This window comes from Gracilinanus agilis, chromosome 1, assembly GCF_016433145.1.
Source record: "Gracilinanus agilis isolate LMUSP501 chromosome 1, AgileGrace, whole genome shotgun sequence".
Classification (NCBI taxonomy): Eukaryota; Metazoa; Chordata; class Mammalia; order Didelphimorphia; family Didelphidae; genus Gracilinanus; species Gracilinanus agilis.
In genome coordinates this window covers 88,911,573-88,934,828 of record NC_058130.1, presented here as the reverse complement: position 1 = coordinate 88,934,828, position 23,256 = coordinate 88,911,573, and the positions used below count along the sequence as shown (strand labels likewise).

Below are 23,256 nucleotides of genomic sequence, written 5' to 3'. Positions count from 1 at the left end.
GGACTTTAATAATACACTCACCAACATAGTTCATTGTGGTGGGCTATTTTTCTTCCTTTTTTCAGTTTTGATTTTGGTTGCTGTAGAAATAGTAGTAGTAGTAGCCGTTGTCATCGATGTCATAACAAAATGTTCAGTTGTGTCCTACTCTCTATGCCCCCATTTGGGGTTTTCTTGGCAAAGATACTGGAGTAGTTTGCCATTTCCTTCTGCTTATTTTACAGATAAGGACATTGAGGCACAGAAGGGTGAATCTTCCTGATTCCAACCCCAGTGCTTTATCTACTGAGCCACTTAGCTGACCTTGCAGGGAAAGTACCAGCTATAGCAATAGAAGGGATTGTCTCACCTTGGAGTTCTTTGTACCAATGAAATCACAGATTTTTATCTGTCCTTATATTAAATTTAAAACCATAGTATCAACACCATCTGCCTTGTCTTTATCCCCTTCCGAACCCTTTCTGCCGTCTTTGGTGATTAAATTTTTTTTTTCATTAACATACTTTCTGCCTCCCTTTTTTTGTATTATTGTCACTCCTCTCCCTCTCAACCCCCCACCCCCCACCTCATCCCCCCCCAAAAGAAAAAGGATTCTCTTGTAACAAAAGTCAAATCACACGCTTGTTGGGTCTATTGGAAAGTATATGTATGTTCCCTTTTAGCAGAGCACTCAACCTCCAGGGTCAACTTTTACGACTTCTACCTCCCATTCATTCATTCCAGAAGCTTTTAGGAAACCTTTGCTGGGTACCAAACATCAGGAATGCTGGGTGCTGGGGGAGTCTAGATAAGAAAGGGTTTTTGCTCTTGCGGAAATCATAGTCTCACCCCATTGAGAAGGCAAGCGATATATCATGTAAAACATATTTTCATACTTATAACAACTTAATAAAGAAAATTAGACTTGTTCTTCCCGCTTACACTTCCATTTTTGCTTGTCAGAATTCTACTCACCTTTCAGGCTCAGATCATTGTCACATCTTTTTTTTTTTTTTTAACTCTTACCTTTTGTCTTAGAATCAATACTTTGTAATTGGTTCCAAGGCAGAAGAGTGGGAAGGGATAGGCAATGAGGGTTAAGTGGCTTGCCCAGAATCATACAGCCAGGAAATGTCTCAGGTCAGATTTGAACCCAAGATCTCCTGTCTCAAGGCCTAGCTTGAGTTGCCAATTTTTTCAGGAAGCCTTTCCTGTTTCCCTTTTCCTACATATTATCCCCAAAGCCCTTCCTTTATAGCCTCTTAAGCCAATAGCCACCATCTTTTGTGTGTGCGCCTTAGACAATAGGTTCCTTGAGGCCAGAGACTATGGACTTACACACCTCTGCAGTCCCACACCACCAGCCCAGGGCCCTGTAGATAGTAGGAGCTTGGGTATTTAGGGACTGACTGTGTAACCTCACACAGGCCTCTTCTACTTCTCTGGGGCTCAGAGGTTTTTAGCTAGAAACAATTTTTGAGATTATTTAGCAGAAACTGTTCTTTTTCCAAAAGAAGATACCTGCCCCCCTCAAAAAAAAGGGGGGGGAGTAATTGCCCATAGTAGTAAATGACCAGGATTCAGACTCACAACTATTGATGCCAAATATCCAGCACTCTTTTCACCACCTTTCCTTGCCTTGTGAAGTAGTTTCTTGAGGCTTATTTTGTATTGAACAATGTCCAGCCTTTGTGTTTGGGATGCTAAGGCTGGATCACGTAGAGGGGATGGATGACCCATGGATAACTTGCTTTGGTTCTGTCCCTTAGAAGCAGGGAGAGGGTAATAGGAATGTTATCAGTTGTTCTCAAGTTGAAGAAAAGGAGACAACCTATACTTTTACCTGGAAGCTGGGAGCCATGAGAACTGGGAGTCACTTAGCCTCATTCTCCAGTCATCTATTCTCCTGTTCTCTTTTGTCCCACCAGCAAGACTCCAGCTCAGGCATCAATCTTCCCTCTCTGCCCAGACATGAGTTTCTGGATTCTGGAAGCCTCTGAGAAGCTGGGGCTTGACTTAGGGTCATAAAGTTAGAACTCCAATACCCTCATTCTGCAGATGAAGAAACTGAGGCCAAGAAAGATTAAGTGGCTTGCTAAGGATCCCAGAGCTTAAAGTCTGGATCCAGGCCACCTGGGGGAATGGGCATACATTTGTTTTGGGAGGATTCTCAGGAGTGGTTTCAGCTTTTGCTGCTACTAAGCCACCATCTTGGCTCCACCCTTTGGGCATACATTGGACTGGGAAACCAGAGCATGCATCTCAACTCAGAGTTGTTTGGTGGTTAGTTTCAGAGCCTGTCAGCTAGCCAGAGATGTGCCCCCATCACTGACCTTCAGAAGAAGCAAATTGGAGAGCTGTGTACACGAAGGCTTCAAAGGTGAGATTGAGCCAGTCAGGCCCATCACCTTATTTCTCTCCTTCCTGAGCCTTGCCTTCCTATTTCTCCCTCTCAGTGACTCCAGGCTTCTGTTCTTTTGCTACTTCCAGTTTCCTCTGTCTTTACTTTTTCTCTCCTCCTAGCCTGGTTAAGAGGGCCAGGGGGAATCGATAAAGCAAGGCCCCAGGATAGTCCCTGATGTGACTAGGAAAATACAACCCTGCCCTGAAGGAGCCCTTGATCTGAATTAGGGAGCCCTATTTTGGGAGGAGGAAAGGAGATACCTGTCTATAGCCTCCATCAGAACATTATTCCCCTGGTACTGACTTCTGTGATGATTAAATATTCTGAGAGACTTCCTTCTGGCTAAGAAAATGAATTTATTTATTAGATTAGCAATAACCAATAAGTTAATTGATCAGTGTTCTCTCTCAGTGATCAAAGATCCCCGAAAGAAAACCTTGTGGATCCTTGAATACAATTTTGGAAGCTCATTATTCAGCCCTTCCTTAGACATCCCAAGACATCTGTAATTGGTGAGCAACCAATGAAGAAGTAATCCATCATTCTCCCAGTCCCTCCTCCATTCCTTGGTTAATGATAGAAAATCACATGTCTGAAGTCTATGATCAGGTCCCATCTGGTTAAGCATGACATTCTCCATTCACCCCAATGGACAGACAAGGACTCTGTTCTGCTGCTTGCAAATACACCTAGCCTAAGCTGGTTTTTATTCACTGTTCAAAATAGAACCCATAATATCACTTTTCATATCATCCTAAAATGGGAGATACTCTAGAGTGGAAGTATTCCTTGAATTTTCCAGGAACAAAAGAATGTATAAAGAGATCTGAGGAATAAACCTGGGCCTTCATTCAAAACTCAGAAATAGAAATAATTCAGTATATTGGAATTAGATCTTCTCACCTCCTTTGGGGTTGATAGCTACATGAGTGTGCCTGTGTCTCCAGACAGGTTGTTGACTTCTGGGGATCCTTAGTTTTGGAGTGGGCTGAGATGGGCTAGATCTTTAGGGTATTTCTCTTTTATAGAATGCCTGTGCAGTATATCATCGGTGAATGGGATTTCCAAGGCCTTACTCTCAAGATGGCGCCTCCAGTCTTCATCCCACGACCTGAGACAGAGGTAGGAAAGCTGCCTGTGGCAATGAAGCTAGCTCTTCCTGGTAGGAGGAGTGTGGTTATGGATGACCAGGATAATGTCACTCATTCTAGGGGTTCAATATCTACTGTGTGCAAAGCCATGAGCTGGACTGGCATTAAAAGGGATGCAAGGATGAGTAAAGCATCATTCCCATCCCCAGGGAGCCCACAGTCTAGAAGAAGAGATAAACTGCATATTTCACAGTCCCTAGGAGTCTATACCAAGTGATAATATTAGATGTTATAGCTTCTATTTATAGGGAAAGAAATAATCCTTTATTTATTTAAAATCCTTACCTTCTGTTTTAGAATCAATACTTAGGCAGAAGAGCAATAAGGGCTAGGCAGTTGGGATGATGTGACTTGCCCAGGGTCACAAAACTAGGAAGTTTCTGAGGCCAGATTTGAACTTAGATCTTCCTAGGTCTGACACTCAATCCACTGTACCACCTAGCTGTCCCTTTGTATCTTAGTTATATCATAATTATATATAAATATATGATCACATATATCATAAATAGTATCCATGATTTACTCCTCCACCTTCTGGTCTCTGAGATCCTTGCTGACAGAGACTGAACCTTCTTCATCTTTGTCTCCCCATTAATGCCAACATAGACCTTGTCTTATACCTGAGGCAGCTAGGGGGTGCCATAATGCACAGAATACCAGGCCTGGAGTCAGCAAGTCTAGAATTCAAATCCAGCCTCAGACACTTTGTAAACTCAGACAAGTCACTTAACTCATGTCTCCCTCAGTTTCCTCAACTACAAAAAAAGGGGGTAATAATAGTGTCCACCTCAGAGGGTTGTTTTGAGGATCAGAAATGCTTAATACAGTACTTGGCACATAGTAGGTGTGTAATAAATGCTTATCACCTTCCCCTCCTCACACTGGCCTCCATGCTCATTGACTTAAGAGTCCTACACATGTTGCTCAGTAAATATATATATTGAGGCTATCTGGGAGGATAAAGATGATGCTCCTCCCTCCCCCAATTCACGGTGCATTTAGTTTAATTCAACAAACGTTTATTAACTTCCTGCTACCTATAAGGAATACAATATCAAAAGAAAAATAGACCTGTCTCTCTGGGAGCTTATATTTTATTAGAGTGGGAGTCTATAGATAAGTATAGAGAAAATAATTCCAAGGACAGCAAACATTAACCAGTGGGGAAGTGATGGTGGGGGGGGGGGGGTTAGAGTCAACATTAACCACTGGAGGGGTTCAGAGTCAGCATTAACCACTGGGTTAGGGTGGGGGTAGGGTCAGAGACAGCATTAACAGCTGGGGAGTTCAGAGGCAATATGAACCACTGGAAGGTGTTCTTTCCTATAGGAGGTGGCACTTGACCTGAGCCTTGGAAGGAGCTATGAATTCTAAGAGGCTTTGGAGACAAGAGGAAGGATGAGTTTATCAGACATATTGTATCAATTGTACAAAGACCTAGAGGATGGAGATGGAATGTCATAAGCAGTAACTAGAAGGCCAATCTTTGACCAGAACAAAGGGTTCTGGAAAGGAAATGATAGGAAATGAGATTTGAGTGGGAATTAGATGGTGAAGAGCTTTACAAACCAGGCTGAGAAGTTAAGATACTCTAGCCTGGTCTGAAGGTCCAAACCAGGCAGGGCTTCAGAGGCCCCAGCAAAGGCTGGCACAGAGGTTAATTAAACAAAACTTCTAGCCAGGAGGCCTCCTCCAAGACGAGGTCTTTTCGGAGGCTAATGCCTCCAGAAAAGCCAAGGAAAGGGAGTCAGCCTTTTCACTCACCCATGTGGCAATCCAAAAGGAAGTAGTCTGACTTCTCAAGGCTGAGCTCCTCCAAGGCCAAGTTCAAAGGAGAAAAAACCTGCTCATAGGAAGTTACCATCATATTTAAAAGATAGTTCTTTGTGTCATTTCCTATGTCTTCCTTCCACTTAAACATGGACAAATGGCAGCCTTAACTTTGCTTTAGACTGCCCAGAGGGCAGTCAGTTGTTTTTGATTTGTCACTCACTAGCACACATGAATCATAGACACCCCCACACACACTTAAGGATTAAGTGGTGGGGGAGAGTGTATAAATTCCTGGTGGCTAAGTCTAAAGAATAATAGGGGAGAGTAAATCCCATTTTCACAATTTCCCCATGATCATTTGGGAGACTCATCTCCCCAATTGATCATTTAACATAATCATCTTGTACCTCTAAAAATCTTCTAACTACAGGTGCATGCAAAATTGCACCTTCTAAGAGGAAACTACAATAGTTAGAGATAAGAGGGAAAATAGAAGAGAGAGAAAGCAAAACCAATGTTTTGCTAGGTGCATTAACAAAAACCAATTAAGGGGAAATCTCCTTTGGTATAAAAGTTTACATTCAAAATAACTGTTCAACCCCCTTCAGTTCAATCAATTGTACCTCAAAGTTCATTCTGAATCTTCTTGATGCAGTGTAGGTTTTGCAGACATCTTTCTGCAAACAATTCATTCTCTGGATTAAGGAGTTAGCAAGCTTCGTTCCCTGAAAATTTTTCTCAATCAAAATTTTAAGTCTTGGATTTTTATGAAAATACAATCTCCCCTGAAGAGGGTGTTGACCAACACCCAGATCAGCTCTGGATACATGGTTGAGTTATGGAGTGTATGAGTCAATTATCAAAAGAAAACCAAAAACATAAAAAGAAAAACAAATAGAAGAAAAATTAAACTTTGGGAGAAAGAAAAAATTCAAAATCAGAATCAAAATATCAAAAATCTATGTATATAAAAATTTCCGAGTAAACAAGAATAAGTTCATAATAGGCCCTTGTATTAGGGTCCAATTAAAGTAATTTTGGACTCACAAGTCTGTAGGACAAAATGCAGTAATATTGCACTTACCCATTGGCAGCCAGGACTACAGGAAGTTGTCATACTATAAGAGAGAAAAAAAAGGACTAGATATTTGTGTGAAAGGGAAATGTCATTCCTTGGTCTGATTTTACTTTCACGCTCAGGGATAGGGGGAGCCAGGATAATAGCCAAACTTCGGTACTTGTCTGAGAGTATTTCACAAGAATACAATACAAGGAGTCCTGTGTCTTAACATATGTCAAATGCTGCAACCTTGAGTCTCACACTAGGTATTGTCATAGAAGTTCATCAGTCCTACCTGGATTGGTTTGGTCCTTTTTGACCTTGTGCTCCTAGACACTGAGCAGATTCTCATCAATCCCATTGGGATTGGTTGGTCTCCTTGACCTTGTACTTCTTTGCACTGTATAGTGGCTCTTTTGTTCCCTTCTCCTGAAATCAGACACAGTCATTAATCACAGTCCCATAACATTTATAAATAAACGGCAAGTTTCCATAGTCTAAAGCTTTGGGGTATGCATTAATATTATAGCAAATATATTTTTTAACTTATATTACTGCAAAATCAAAAAAATTAATATTGATTATATGTACTTTAAGTACAAAAAATGAGGAAAGGGGGAAAATCATTTAAATAAAAAGAAAAGCAATAATAAAATAAAAATTTAGGAATTCAATGTGTTCCTAAAAACAGTGTCCACTTGTCTATGGACTATTATCTCCAATGCATCTGACAGGATACAGTCAATCAGTTTCGATAAAAGATGCTCTTTTTACATGTGAGCAATGAATCCAAGAGTCCTTTTCTCCAATTTTTATAGCTGTTGGAGTGGTTAACAATATTTGAAACGGCCCTTCCCAGGAAGGCTGAGTTGCTCCAGTACACTGGAGTTCTTTATATACACTTTGTCTCCTGGGTTCAGGTCATGAAGTGAAAAGTCTATTGGTCCTACTTGTACTGCAGCTCTGGATTCATGGAGTTCATGCAGTTTGTGCTGTAATTCCTGTATATAAGAAGCAATAGAAGTAACTCCCCTAATAATGATGTATATGCAGGAGAGAAAGGGAGGGAGGGGTGTATATATTCCTGGTGGCTAAATCTAAAGAATAATAGGGGAGAGTAAATCCCTTCTTCACAGTAGCCATGGAAGGGTTTTGAACAAAGGAATGGCATGACTGATCTGTGCATAAGGAAGATAATTCTAGCCAAGAGAATGAGTGGAGGGGTGGGTAAGCTGGCAAGATAGAGACAGGAAGCTCTAATAGCTGTTGTGATAATCCAAGCAAGGGTTTTTGGAGCTTATACTTCAGTGGTCTTAGTGGACATAGAGCAATGTAGTAGGATGGAATGGGTACTTACTTTAGAGCAAACTTGGCCCAGGTTCAAATTCTGGCTTTACCATATGCTGCTACTTATCAAGCATTCACCTATAGATTTGAGTTTCCTAATCTGTAAAATGAGGGATTTATATGCTTCTAATCATAGGATTATGGGTCAGGAGCTCTCAGAAGCCATCTTATTCAATAGTTGGAGAAATCATGACTTCAGGACAGCTAGATAGCACACAGTAGATAGAGCAGCAGCTGGGTTCAAATCTGACCTCAGACACTTTCTAGCTCTGTGACCGTGAGCAAGTCACTTAATCCCAATAGCCTAGCTTTTGCCACTTTTTTTCTTATAATTGATACTAAGACAGAAAGTGAGAACTTAAAAAAAGAAAAGAAATCAAGGCTTCAGAAAGTTAAGTGACTTGCCCAAGCTCACACAGATAGCAAATATCAAAAGTGGGATCTAAACCCAGATGCTTGAGGAAAGCAGAAAGACTGGAGAAACGCCATCAGAGTGGAAAGGATAGGATTTGCTGACTGTACTTGACAAGTGAAGGGTCAGAAAGATGATGCCAAGGCTTTGAATATCAGGACTGAAGTTCTCAACAGGTACTTCTGAGCTTTAAAATTCTGTGATCAGAGGCTATATCCTCAATGTCTGTAGTTAAGAAAGGAGAGGTTTGTAGGAGAACAGGAGTTTCAGCTCTAGCTTTGGTGCCTTTTTAGGTTTGGGGCAAGTCCCAGGGCATCAGTTGCCTTCTCTGTAAAATGGGGATTTTACATGAGACCAGGAGAGGTTTGTAGTTGAGACAGGAGAGGTTGTAGGACCCCAAAGTGGGTCAAGAAGAATTGACTCACAGACACAACTGAACCTACTGAAAGATAGAAACTGAAACATTGTCTGGGAAAGCTGGGTCGATGATGACGCTGTGCCACCAGAAGAGGGCACTCCGGTCCCATCCATCCAGCTGCCAAATTCTCTATAAGGGATGTTTTGACTTCTAGGAATTATTTTTCTTTGGTTTACTTATTAAACCCTTATTGAAAGCTGGGAAGAACTGAGAAGAGGGTCTGGACTGTGAAAGGAGGAGGACATGACCCCACCAGGACAATGAAAGGGGTAGGAGTCCCTCTACTCTGGGACAGATGGATGTAATCAATTAAATCAATTAAAGTGCTACTCTGTATATTAGCAATCTTGGGGAAATACGAATAACCTTAACTCCCATCTCTCTAGCAATTCAAATTTCGTAAGTGCATCCCCATTACAGCTCTAGGAAGACAACTCATCACAACTCTAGGAAAATCCCTATTTTACAGAGAAGGCAACTGATGCCTTGGGACTTGCCCCAAACCTAAAAAGGCACCAAAGCTAGAGCTGAAACTCCTGTTTTCAGGTTCTTTCCACCCTCCCCTGGGCCCTCTTTGTGTCAATGTGTAGATGATTCCTAGGGACATGAAGCACCTACCTTCCACTGAGGTCATCCCCAGTCATGGATTGACCAAGTGGAATGAGGCAACCCTGATTATCCTGACCTGGCCAGGAAGACTGACGCATAGAAACGGCCCCTTTTCCCCATGGCAGGGGAAGGGGTGTTGAGAAACAACCTCTGGGGAAGGGAACATGATGTCATGGAAAGAGTGCTGGGTTTTGAAGTTAAAAGCCTGCTTTGAGGCTTAGGTTGGCTGCTGATTCCCTGTGTGACCTTGGAAAGATCATCTAATCTTTGTGAGTCTATTTCCTCATCCATAAAATGAGGGCATTGGACTAGAGCTTCTAGCTCTAAGCTATGTGGCCCCAAGGGTCAGGCCCCTTCCCAGCCTCCCCAACTTTTCACATCTCCTGGGGAAATTTTTTTGTGAATAAGTCCTTTCCTTCATTTTGTGACCCTGGAGAGGCCCCTTTATGGCCTTAGTTCTAGCCTCCCTCAGGGTTAAGATGAACACTATCTGGAAAGCCCAGGAGATCACTGACAAGAGATATCACAACAACACAGGAAGAGCTCAGACCTGGCCATTGGAGTTTGAGTCTGGGCTCCTGTTGTTACTCCCTGTGAGACCATGTGCAAATCATTTTATTTCCCTGGCCTCAGTTTTCTCACCTGCAAAATCTGTGGTCCTCTGAACTCCATCATCTACTGGGAAAGTCTCTAGCACCTCTGGGGTCTTTCTTTTTTGACTGGCAGGCATCAGAGGAAGAAGAGGCCAAGGCAGGGTAGAGCTGGGCTGGAGCCAGACAGGGCAGTCCCCAGAGCATTAGGTTCTAGGAATGTGTGTTTCTGGAAAAAGCCTCTCACACAAACATTCCCTGGAAGAGCTGGGCGAGAGACAGAGAAGTGTGAAATGGACAGAATTCAGGTCTTCCCCTTCCCTTTCCCAGGCCTTACCTTTTCTTTCTCCTCAAGAATGATTGAAAATTGGAGCTGAAGGGACCTTGGAAAGTCATTTAAGCTTTCTGCTTTCTTTATTTTATAAAGGCTGGTGGGGGAAAGATATGCCTAATTTCACATAGGTAGTAACTAGCAAAAAGACCCAAAGTCAGGTCTTCTTAGAGTTAAGATCAGAGTAGCATAGGTTTATAGCTGGAAGGGAGCTCAGAGACCATTGAGTCCAACCCCTTCTTTTTACAGCCAAGGAAACTGAGGCAAGGAGATATTAAATGACTTGTCCAAACTCACACAGCTAGTATCTGTGGCAGAATCTCAACCTAGACCTTCCTGGTTCATGTCCAGTGTTTTATCCACTATATCAGTGATGGGCAAATTTTTTAAAGAGGGGGCCAAAGGAAAGGAAATGCTCATTTGTCAGTCTGTTTCTAAGGCAACTCTTTTGAAGTTTCATTGTATTATATCCTACTCATTGTATTCATCAGTTTTGGAATATCTCGTGGCTGGATAGAACATTTCAGGGGGCTGCATCTGACCTGCAGGCCCTAGTTTGCCCATCACTGCACTATACAGTGCTATCTGGAACCTCCTAGCTTGGTTTGCTGGCTCTATGCTATATTAACCTTTCTTCTCATTCAAAGATGAATTTTTTTATTCCCACTTTATTTGGGATGTTTTAGTACAGATCTCCAACTCTCACATATATATTTGGGGGAAAAATGGGGGGGGGGATGTGTATGCAACTGGATGACTCAGTGGATAGAAAGCCAGGCACAGAGATGGGGGTCCTGGGTTCAAATTTGGCCTCAAAAGCTATGATCCTTGGCAAGTCACTTAACCCTGATTACCTAGCCCTTATTGCTCTTCTGCCTTGGAACTGATACCAATTCTAAGGCAGAAGGTAAGGGTTAAAAAAACAAACAAACAAACAAAAAAGCCAAATGGGGTTGGGAAGTGGGGGAGTTCTTCCTTTTTATTCCCTATTCTTCCTTAGTTTTGGTTGCTATAGAAACTTGAAATGTGTAAAGGAGGCTTATCCACTAGGGTACAACTGGTTCTCTATACTTAAAATGTCTCAGATGGTTCATTATTTCCCCCCACTATAGAGATGAAGAAGTTGAGGCCCATAATAGGACTCATCAGATTGGATCAGAGCTAAGACAAGCCCATCTTTCCATATCCTTCCCCTCATTTGATCTTTAAAAGAGGAGGCAGTGTAGTCATTGTTTTTCCTGAGGCCTAGAGACAGGGAGGCCACTTCCTCTGTTGTCTGGAGGTACTGGTGGTGAACTGGGCCTAGAGGTCAGGCTAGAACAGCAGGGATGGTTTGGGGTTATCAGGGTTTGGTAATGAGGACCCCTTCCTTTTCCTATGTGAGCACAGTAAGGGCCTTCCTCCAGATCAGGATAGAATTCACCTGTATGACTTTCTCCTCCTTCCACCATCATTACTGCCCTCTGAGGAATTTAATTCCTTTGCATCCTCTGGGACCAGATCCCGGCCCTGAATTTGGCCTCATTAGTCTTGGGTTCAAAGCTGGCTCTACTTCTACTACAGTCAAACTGTAACCAAGTCCCTTCCCCTGTCCAGACCTCAGTTTCCTCCTTTGTTAAATGCAAGAGGTAGACTAGATTCCTAATTCCCCTTTCTATGGTCAAGGTAAGCTGGAAGATTTCTCCTTTGCCCTAGACATGACTTCCTGCTCTTGGGGCCTGGCTGGTTGGCTGCTGTGCACCATCCTTGTCCCAAATACATCTGGGCTGGCCAGGCAAAGACATTCGAGCAGCCAGTGGGGTGGAGGCATGGGTGGGGGTAGGGATGGGGGCATGAAAGCCTGTGGTTTAGACGCTGAAAGACAGTGTACTAGCTTTCACTTACAGCCTCAGTTCTGAGAAACGGAGGGTTGCTGGGCCCCGTGAGAAGCCATGTGCTGCAGCTGGGGGTGGGGAAGAAGGACCAAAGCATCAGCATCTCAGCAGAGGGGCAATGGGAGGGGCAGAGAGAGCCTATACCAGATACCAAGAATCAGAGAGGACGTGGGCTGTGGTGGGAAACGGGAGGGTGGAATGCTTGCACATGTATACCTTTTAGGGGTAATAGCTGACATACTCAGCTTGGATGATGCAGAAGGAGCTCTGTGTGTGTGTTTGTGTGTGTGTGTCCGTGTGTCCGAGCTGGAGAGCTATCAGGCAGGACAGGCTAGAAGGAGGGATGACACAGGAAGAAGGCTGTCATGGATGGTTCTCCCCTCATTCTACTGTGCTGTTCTCTGATGAGTTCCTCTGGATGGTCCTAACTGGGGACAGAGCTCATAGGATTTAGAATTGAAATGAATCTCCAAGATTATCCTCCTTGTTTTATAAAAAAAAGAAACTGTGAGCTACACAGAAGAAAGGACATGCCCAAGGTCATACAGACAGGTGGTCACAGAGCTGACCGAAAAAGGCTAAGATTCTCTTCACCCCATCCTAAGGAGCCTCATCTCTGTTCTGTCTCTGAATGATAATATGGCCTTGGACAAACTCTTTCATTCTCTGGGAACCAGTTTTCTCACATGTAAAATGAGGTACTTGGGAGAGATCTCTAAGGCCACTCAGCCCTAATAATACTGATAATGATATGACTGTAGCTCAGATTAATATTGGTCTTTATTCATTCCACAAGCATTTATTATACTAAGTGGTAGACACTGGATATTCACAGATAAGGCCTAACTCTGGGAGCTTCTATTCTACTAGTGCAATAGTAGACCTTCCCTAAAGTCCTAATTGATAAGACATAAATTCAGGACAGCTGGTAGCACAGTGGATAGAGCTCCAGGCTTGAAGTCTAAAGGACCTGGGTTCAAATATTGGCTCAGACACTTCTAGCTGGACAAGTCACTTAATCCCAGTTGCTTCACCCTTGCTACTCTTCTGTTTTGGAATTGGTAGTATCAATTCCAAGACAGAAGGGTTAAAACAAACAAACAAACAAACTTCTTCATGGCAAGGACTGGCACTTTTTGGTCCTGCTATCTCCAGGCCCTTGCACAACCTTTGACCCTTGGTTGTTCATCCTCAGATGATGTTAGCAGTCACCAAAGATTGAGTTATTTCACCACAGATGCTGCAGAAATCATCTCCTGAGGCTTTTGGGGGCTGTGATTCTCCTCAGCTCAGACAATCCTTGTACCCAAAAAGTCACGTCCTTCTGAGGTCCTAATAAAGGAGAAACCAGCATTTTTTTTAACCCAGTTTATCCTTTCTCTGCCCCCCTCCCCACCCTGAGATGAAAGAGGAAGAAGCAGAGCAGCCAAGCAAAGAGCCAGCCACTCTATGTCACATATATGTGGCGTTCCACACTCCTCGGCAGACCTCTGCTGAGGAAGGTGGGAGGTGCATTTGGTTATCTGTTTTTCAGGTCTGCCATTGATTTTCTGTGTGACCTTGGATAGGTCTCAGCCCCACAGGGTCTCTAGTTCTTTGTACAAGATCTGGGAGCCAACCTTGAAATTCTCTTCCAGTGCTCATGGTCTGTGAATCTATCCCAGGGTGCTGGAATGATTGGCCCTGGGGAGATCAGGGGAGGGAGTAACGAGTTATCACTTCATCTGGGCATGGAAGGACAGGAAGAATTTCAGTTAGCAACAGCTTGGAGGGAGACGTGTATTCCAGACATGGGGGGCAGCCTCTGTAAATGTAGGTTTGGGGGGACCACCAGTGTAAGAGTTTAAGCAAGCCTACATTTTGTAATTGAGAGATGGAATACTGAGGAGAGAGAATGAGGAAACGTAGGCTTGCCAGAACTCTTACACCAGGCAATAGCTGGAACACTGGCTGTTTGTTTTCTTAATTTTAATTTTTAAAATTTTTAGTTTTAGCTTTATTTTATTCCAATAACAAATTTACAAATAGTTTTTTCAGTTATATAATTTGTGTTGTCTCCCTCTCCTCTCCCTCCCACCTCCCAACACTGAGTGTTTGAAGAAGAATTCTGTGAAATAAGTTTGGGAAAGGAGGTTGGAGCCCTGAAGGACAGGCAAAGAAGTTTGCCTTTTGCTCTAGGGCAGTGATGGGCAAACTACAGCCCACAGGCCAGATGCAGCCCCCTGAAATGTTCTATCTGGCAGTGGGACATTGTTCCTAATCTGACAAATACAATGAGTAGGATACAATACAATGAAACTTCAAAAGAGTTGCCTTAGAAACAGACTGACAGAGGAGCATTTCCTTTCCTTTGGCCCCCTCTTCAAAAAGTTCACCCATCACTGCTCTAGGGGGTGGGGAGCCAACCTCTAAATTAAGAAGACAACTCTGAAGCTTGTGCAGGATGAACTGCAGGAGGAGAAGGCAGGGAGAGGTTATGACCAGTGAGGAGTCCAGGTGATCCATGAAGAGAGCCTGCCTTGGGAATGGTGGGATCCAAGAGGAAGGACAGGAGAGGGAGTTCAGAGGTCTTGGGCTTCTCTCCAAGGTCAGCTAGGTCTAGAGGGTTCTAATATGACTTCAGACTGTGTGACCCTGGACAAGTCACTTCACCCCCATGGCCTAACCCTTACTGGTCTGCTTTGGCACCCATGCACAGCATTGATTCTAAGATGGAAGGGAAGGGTTTTAACCCCCCCCCCCCCCCAAACTCAGGGAGGAGAGTCACTAGTTTTAGAAGTAGCGATGAACTCATTACTTGGGGAAAAGGGTTGGAGAATTGTGTCCCGCATTCTGGGACCCGCTCCGTGTGAGGCCCCACGCCCTGGCGCCCCCTCCCCCCCCCAGCCCCGCTATCTAGATGGAATCCTGCCCGGCCAGTAACCACTTGAGGAGGCCGGGAGGCTCTGGCCTTCTCCTCGCCTCAGAGGCTGTTGGGCTCGGCTGGAGTTCTCCTGGGGAAGCTGGGGACAGAGTGGAGGGGGAGGGGGACAGCGGCTCCCCTCTCCGAGGTCTCCGGCTTTTGTTTTTGCCGTAAGAGCCAGTTGCCATGGGAACACGGAGCGCCTAACAGATGGAGCCGAAGCAGCCGGGGGAGGAGCAAATATCCTGTTTTCGCACCCAGTGCCCGCGTGCCCCACCCCCAGCCAAGAGATAAAGGCTGGGACCAGGCGCGCCCCTCCCGGCCCCTCCTGGCTCCCCAAACCCCGTTTCTGAAGTGAAAGTTGGAGAAAGTTTTCCACAAAGTGTGGGCTGCCTTCAGACCCTCCAGAAGGGGGAAAGTCCAGCCGCTCCCCGACGGGGCAGCTGCTGGTGCTGGGGTTGCACCCCAACCCTGGGACTGAGCCCATCGCTCCCCCGTACACCGTGGAGCCCCTAACCACACGTGTACTGATATTACTGATACTTTGCTCTCTGCAGCAGCACCTCCGCAGACTGCATGGCCCTGTCTGCCAGGAAATATCACTTACTGAGCTCGCCCTACTCCACAACTGTAATAGAATAACAATAAATGTCTCCATTTCTGTATTCCTAGAGACAAGAGGCCCTGGATTCAAATCCAACCACAGGCATTTATTTCCTGGCTGTGTGACCTTGGGCCAGTCACTTCCCTCCATTGCCTAGCCCTTGCCACTCTTCTGCCTGGGAACCCACGACAAAAAGTAAGGGTTTAAAAACCCCCCAAAACTTAGGGAGGAGAGCCACTTGCAAAGTGCTTTTCTCACTGGAGAGCCTGAAAGATAGCTCATAGCACAATTATTACTGTACCCATTCTGCAGAAGAGAAGACAGCCTCAGAGGCAAAGCAGAGTGGGATGAACGAAAGGCCCTGGATCGGTGTCATCAGAGAGGAGGGGCGTTTATTTAACCCTGTGATTAGGCAAGTTACTAGGTCTTTGGATTTGTTCACCTGCACCCTAAAGGAGTTTGGACTCAGGGACCTCCCAGATCCTTTCCAATTCTAGGCTTGTGGTCCTCTAAAGGGACTTTCCCCAGAGTCATACAACTAGGAAGTGTGGGAGATGGTGTCTGAGTTTCAGTTCAGGGCTCTGTCTCTTACACTCCCACCGTCTCTGGGGGTGGGGGCTAGCACTAAACACTATGAGGGAAGAGAATAAAATCAGAATCCACAACACCCTTGTAGAACTAAGTGACAAATACTTTCCCCCACTTCTATGTCTTTGTTCACACCTTGCCTCTCTGCTGAGCTTTGGGGCTGGATAACACAGTGGGAAGAGTACAGTATTTAGAGTCAGAGGGTCCAGGTTCAAATTCCACCCTGGTCACTACCTTTGGGCAAGTCACTTGGCCTCAGAAACTCATGTATAAAATGAAGGGCTCAGCTCAGATCCACCAGGTCCCTTGTGGTCCTAAATGCGATCCTGGGCATCCTGGATTTACTGTCCACAAAGGTACACTTGCACTTCATCTCTGCGTGACCTCAGACAAATAAGTTACTTAGCTTCTTGGGGGTCTCAATTTTCTCCTCTGAAAACGAGGAGGTTGGACTGAAGGTCCATTCCCTGTTCAGGGCTAGCATGGTCCTTCTCCTGTAGATCTGTCTGCTTCTATGCTTATTATATGTCCTCCATGACATCTCTTTTCTTCCCTAATCCCCTCCCTTACAGCCCAGAACGAATCTCTTCCTCTTTCAGAGCCTTGTAGCATTTTTAGAGGCCTTCTTCATAATCTCCTGGGTCTGAGGGGATGGGATGTACCTCCCTGTCTTATCTCTCCCACTGGACCGTGAGTTCTGGAGGGCTGAGCTTTTTCCCTTGATGATCATTGCCCATTCCCCCTCATGACAAGTAAAATGGAAGATTAGATGAAAATGCCAGGCCTGGAATCAGGAGGTCTTGGGTTTAAATCTGACCTCAGACACTTCCTAGCTAGGTGACCCTGAGCAAGTCCCTTATCCCCCATTGCCTAGCCCTTACCACTCTTCTGCTTTGGAACCAATTACATGGTAATGATTCTAAGATGGAAGGTAAGGGCTTTAGGGGAGGGAAAAAAAAGAATCTTAAGAGAGTGCAGCCAATTTATACCTTAATTCTCTTTAGAATTAAGAATGATTTCTTCTTCAGTGTCCAATGTGTTTTGGGGTAGAATAGCATTTCAGATTTCAGAGCACTGGGCTTAGAGTTGGTCAGACCTGAGTGTAAATATGGCCTCAGCCACTTGCCAGCTGTGTGTAATCTCTGGTTTGCTCCAGTGACCTTACCTATGAAATGAAAGAGTTGGGCTAGACGGCCTCCGAGGTACATCCCACAGAGGATGTAAATCTACCATCCTATGATAAGTACATCATAGTTGTGCAAAAACAGGGTTCCACGTTAGGTCCAAGAGATCATGAAAGGCTGCCTAAAGGAAGTGCTATTTGATTCGGGCTTTAAAGGGCTGGTGGAAATCCATCAGATAAAAAAAGGGAAGGAAGGAATGGCAAAGACTACTACTCTGTGAGCAGAGGCATGGAGGTGGAAGAGTGCAGAGCATATTTAAGTGAGAGAGTCATTCGGTTTGTTTGGAATATTGAGTTCTAAGAGGGGAGCCAGGCCAGATGCGGGCAAAGAGTGGCTGATTCTGGAGGGTCTTGAATACCGACCAGAAGAGTTTAAATTCCACTCAACAGACCTTAATGGGAAGCCACTGAAAGTGTCAAATAATGGAATAGCGGAGGCAGGAGAAAGATTTTGGTGGTTGTAAGGCAGATGATTGGAGAAGGGACTGGACAAAGAGACACTTGAATACTCATGGTCATGTGCACATAGATACCTAAGGGCATTCCTTCCTTCCTTTGTCACACCCTATGGGGATGATTGTGATGATGATGATGGTGGTGGTGATGATGACAATGATAGTCATCATGATCATGAAAATTAATAGTCTTTGCATCATGCCTTAAAGTTTGCAAAGGGATATATATACATAGTCCTATGATTCTTTCAACAACCCTCTGAGGTAGGGGCTATGATTATCCCCATTTTACAAAAGTGGAACTGAGGCTGTTCCACAATTAGTATTTGAGATGAGCTTTGAAAAATCAAATCTTTTTGACTCCTGACCAGCACTTTTACCTACTCCACCATGTTATATTTTGTAAACATTCATAATCAAAATGGTATGTGTAGCAGTGAAAAGAGGAAGCTACAAGCCTCAGTTTCCTTCCCTATAAAATAGGACAAGGATAATTCCTGCCCTCTCTCTGGGCTGTCCTGGGGGTGGAAGGACAGAATGGTGGAGACAGAGCTGGGAAGCAAGAAGGTCCAAGCCTCAGGGAGGCAAACATTTTGTCAAATGAGGTTTTCATTGTCACCAGTGACCTCTTCCCACCTCTCAGCCCCCTACTCAACCCCTTTGACCTTCTCACCTGTGGCCTCTTTGCCTTCTGAGGCTGTGAGATAGAAATCCAGGCTGGGCCAGGGAGGAGGAGGCTGACCACAGTGGGTACCTAGGGCTTCCCCAGAAATTTCGGTTCTCAGAAGTGAGTGGGCCCAAACCACAATGCTGGCTCACCGAATCTCCACTCCCCCCCGCTGCCTGAGTCTCCTTTGCTGAGCGAGCACCTCATCCCCTGCCCTCCCCCCAAACCCCAGCAGCCTTGAGAATGGAAACAGAGCTGCTCTCTCCCCATCTTCCTCTTTTTCTTCCCTGCCCCTTTGTCTTAGTAATATTCTCACAGCCTGAAGAGGCTTCCCAGCCCCCTCAATTCAAGGGAAGATGGTTGAGCTCCCAAATTGGGGAACAGATTCATTCAGAGTCATACAGGTGATAAGAAGTAAACTGGGAGGTTTGAATCTTTTTTTTTTTTTTTTTTAACTTTACCTCCCATCTTGGAACCAATACAGTGTATCTCTGTCTATATCATGGGGAGGATGCCCCAGATGTTCTCTGAGATCTCTCTCAGTTCTGACTTTCTCTCTTCCAAGGTCCCTTCCAGCTCTGAAGTCTTAGGATCCCCTAAGATAGGGCCTTCAAGGGGTTGGGAGATAGGAGGGAGACCAGTTGGCAAGTAGAGGGAGGGTCACAATATGTGGCAATCCAAGCCTTTCTAGCCATTCTGTTGGGGCAGAAGACTGAACTTTCTAGCAACCTGGCTTTGGCCACCATCACTGGCGGGACTTGAGCCAGCCAGGGGCCTCCCCAGGAAATGTGGTTTAAAAGGCTCTGTCCCTGGTTGACCCAGAGGAGTGACCCCAACACACCAGATGAAAGTAATTTGACAGCTGCCGATGATAGCAGGCACTGGGTGGGGTGCCACTGCCCACAGATGCCTTTGTGCCAACTCTACCACCTGCTCTGGACATCTTGGTTTTTCTGAGCAGACTGGCACCATGTCACCCCCTGGTGTTGCAAGTGTGTCTTTTTCTCTTTCACTAGTTGGGGAACACCACAGGTAAATCTGGGTAGGAGAGTGGGCACAACAGGGGTATCTTTGAGAGCAACAAGATGGCAGAGGGAAAGAGGCCCTGGGTTCATTTTCTGACTCTTATATTTGTACATTGTTTGATCTTAAGCAAGTTATTTAATGTCTTGGAATCCCTGTTTCCTCACCTGGAACATGGGGCAGTAATTTTTATACATCCTTTCCCAGAGTTCTGAGAACAGGACTCTAAACTTCAGAGTGCCACAGAAATGTGAGCTATTATTATGCATGCTCAGGGATCATATGCCTGGCTTTGGCCACTGGTAGAGCGGAGAAAAATGCTGCCCTTGACATCAGGAATACTGGGGATTTGAATCTGAGTCTTATAAACTGTGGTTTAGGGTTGTAGAATCTGACTTCTCTGAGTCCCAGTTTCTTCATCTATTAAACAGAAATGATAATACTAAGTACTAAGGATAAAATATCCCTGCCCTCAAGGGAGTTACATTCTGTTGGGGGAGGGAACAGACACACATTAAATACAAGACAAATAAGGGATAGTTTGAGGAGGGAGAGGCAGCTGGAGGAATCTGGAAAGGCTTCACGTGTTTGAGCAGAGATGGGGAGCTGCAAGATGACTATTTTGGCTAGTATGGAGAATGCAGGAAGGGCCATCATGTACAGGAATGTTGAGAAGGTAAGTTAGGATCAGGATCAGGTTGTGAGGGCTTCAAATGCCAAATAGAAGAGAATTCCTATTATCCAGGCATTCTGGAAGGCAATTTGAAACTATACCCAAAGGGTTTTAAAAGACTGCCTGCCTTTTGATCCAGCCATACCACTGCTGGGTTTGTACCCCTAATTGATAATAAGGAAAAAGACTGGTACAAAATTCCTAGTTTATCTAGGTAGTCTCTGAAGTGGAGAGACTATGCTTCAGCTTTGCAGAGGATAGATGGAAAGGGAAGAGACTTGAGACAGGGAGACCAATCGATTAGATGAAGGTCTTGCCTCCGGGCCACAGAAAAGAGAATGGGGACCTGAAATAAGGTGCAGGCTATGTGAGCAGAAAAAAGAGGAATCAGATGCAAGAGCCATTGCAGAGTTTATTCGGTGGAAGAGTGAATGGGGAATTGAGAATGATGCTAAAGGGGAGAACCTGTTCTCACTGGGGGAGTCTGGCTAGGCAGTAGTGAATCTGAAAAAGATCTGCTGGTTTTAGGGGACTGCAAGCTCTATTTGAATCATGTGTGATATGTCAGCAAAGAAAGCTAAGGTAACATTAGGTTGCATTGAGAAGCATGTCATCTGGCCTCTATTCAGACTACTTGGGTGGGTGGAGGATGTTAGCCAGCATCACATTCCCCTTTGCACACTGTCTTTCTTTCAGGAGCTAAGTTACATTTCTTGTTCACCTTGTAGGAGCTGGTCAACTTAGTCCTTCACGAGGAATCCCAGAGATGCCAAGAATCCAGAGGAAAAGGAACTCTAGCCCGTCAACCCCACTCCTGCCCACTCATCCTGGATGTGTGCTGCGGCTCCGGGGCAATCGCCCTCAGCCTCCTGAGCAAGCTGACCCAGGTGAGCCCTCCCACCCCTGCCTCTGGACCCAAAGAGTCACACACACACACACACACACACACACACACACGCGCGTGTGTATGTGTATTTATACACATACATATATACACATACATATATGTATATTTATGTATCCATACACATACATATATACATATACATATGTATTTATGTGCATGTGTGTATGTATGCCCATACAGTACATATGCAAATGTATATATACTTGTTATATGTGTTTATATATAGTTACATGGCTAAATAGATGCCCTTTCCTTTTTTTAACTTCCCTATGAGTCATTTTTCCACCCATCCCCAATAAATCCCTCCTTTAGCAACAAATGAGAATAGTCAGATCAATACGAAACAAATCAGTGCCTTGATCAGGTCTAAAAGCGTATGCCTCATTCTTCCCCTATGGTCCACCAGTTGTCTTTCTAGCAAGGGGGAGACCTGCTTTGACATTAGTCCTCTGAAGCCATTATAGCATTCATCCTATAGATCTCCAGATAATTCTCAAATTGATTCTCAGAGTTGCAAAAGACTCAGAGATCATCCAGCTCATCCCCTTCCTGAGGATCGATTCCTTTTATGCCATTCCCAAATGGTGGTCATCCAAAGCTGGAGAACTCATCGCTTTCAGAGGCTGTCCATTCTCCTTTGGGATTAGCAGCTTTTATAAGCAATGCCATTACTGGGTAATTAATTTCTGCATACATCATGCTAGAATCTGCCCTTCTCTAATTTCCTCCTCATTGGTCCTAGCTCTTTCTTCTAGGCCAGGACAGAACAAGGCTAATCGTCTCCTTATTTTTGTCCTTCTGTTGCCAGAGCCGTGTGGTTGCAGTGGACAAAGGGGAAGAGGCCGTACAGCTCACCAGAGAGAATGCTCAGAGGTGCCGAGGGCAGGAGGCATGAGCTGGGGACCAAGGGCAGAGGGCTGGAGACATTGCATTCAAGGCTTTGAGGGCTTTGTAGTATGGTTTGTGGTTCTCTGGGAGCTTCCACCTCCCTATCACAATTGGAGAATGGTGGGGAGAGCAGGACCTCAGAAAGCCTGAGTTGCTGAGAGGTCCCATTCTGTGTCTCAAAGGCATTTCCCCTCTGGCATCCCTGGCAGGGCCCATTCAGCTGTCTGTGATGTGCTCCACTCTTAATCGCCCTCTCCTTGGCAGTGACAACTCTTTTTTATCTTGTGACCAAACTCTAAAGGGGAAGAAGGAAAAGAGGGAGTAGATGTTGGAACCAGGAATCAAGATAGGATACAAATAGTGATAGGAAAAGGGAGGCAGAGAACTCTGAATTGGGTACACTTCAGAGGAAGTCAGAAACATTAGGGGGCTCCAGGGCTCAATCTAGACCTTAGAGACTGGTTGGTTTTAGGAATTAATTTTTAAAAAATTGTCCTGGGCCTAAGAGAAGGGAGCCTGAAAATGGTTTCAAGGAGGAGCTAGAATTTTAGGCAAGCCTATGGTCCAGGGCTACATCCTTCACAGGTCTATTGATAGAAGTGGCAGGCCTAAATGAATCAAGGAATGAACTTTAGAGCTGGAAGGGACCTTATAGGCCAATGCTCTCATTTTACAGGTAAGAAAACTAAGACCCAGAGAACTCAAGTAATTTGCCAAAGGTCAAATAGATAGTGGCAAAAACATTATTTAAGCTACCCAGGTCCTCAGACCACAAATCTTCAGACTGCAGCATCCTTTTTGCCATCCCATGCTGCTTCACCTAAGCTGTTGCTTTATAGGGAGTTGTAGCCAACATTGAGTTCTTTTTTTTTTTTTTTAATAAATTTTATTCTTTTAATAATATTTCCCCCCAATTACATGTAAAAACAATTTTTAACATTCTTTTAAAAAACTCCTAGTTCCAAATTCTCTCCCTCCTTTCCACCTTCCCTCTGTTCCTTTCTCCCACTCTTACCCACTCCCTGGGACAGTAAGTAACCTGATATATATTTTACATGTGCAATCATGTGTAACATTTTCCCACATTAGTCATTTTGTGGAAGAGATCTCAAACAAAAAAAAAAGAAGAAGTAGAAACAAAGTAAAATAGAGTATGTTTCTGTCTACATTTAGACTCCAGTTCTGTCTTGGAGGACAGATGGCACTTTTCATCATGAGTCTCTGGGATTGTCTTGGATCACTTCATTGCTGAGAATAACTAGGTCATTTACAGTTATTTGTCAAAAAATATTGCTGCCACTGTATACAGTGTTCTTCTGCTTCTGCTCAGTTCACTTTGCATCAGTTCATGCACGTCTTTCCAGATTTTCCTAAAATCATTCTTCTCATCATTTCTTCTAGCACAATAGTATTCTGTC

General features: G+C 44.5%; 1 protein-coding gene across 1 annotated transcript in view; it reads left to right on the top strand.

Annotated features, from left to right (window-relative positions):
• The first annotated feature begins 2,292 nt into the window (after positions 1–2,292).
• HEMK1 (HemK methyltransferase family member 1) overlaps positions 2,293–23,256 on the top strand; it is a 34,035-nt gene continuing 13,071 nt past the window's right edge. Inside the window, exons 1-4 of the mRNA XM_044676046.1 lie at positions 2,293–2,359; positions 3,412–3,505; positions 20,772–20,930; positions 21,759–21,823. Coding sequence (XP_044531981.1) covers positions 3,413–3,505; positions 20,772–20,930; positions 21,759–21,823 — 317 coding nt within the window. The 5' untranslated portion in view covers positions 2,293–2,359; position 3,412. The remainder of the gene's footprint in view (positions 2,360–3,411; positions 3,506–20,771; positions 20,931–21,758; positions 21,824–23,256) is intronic.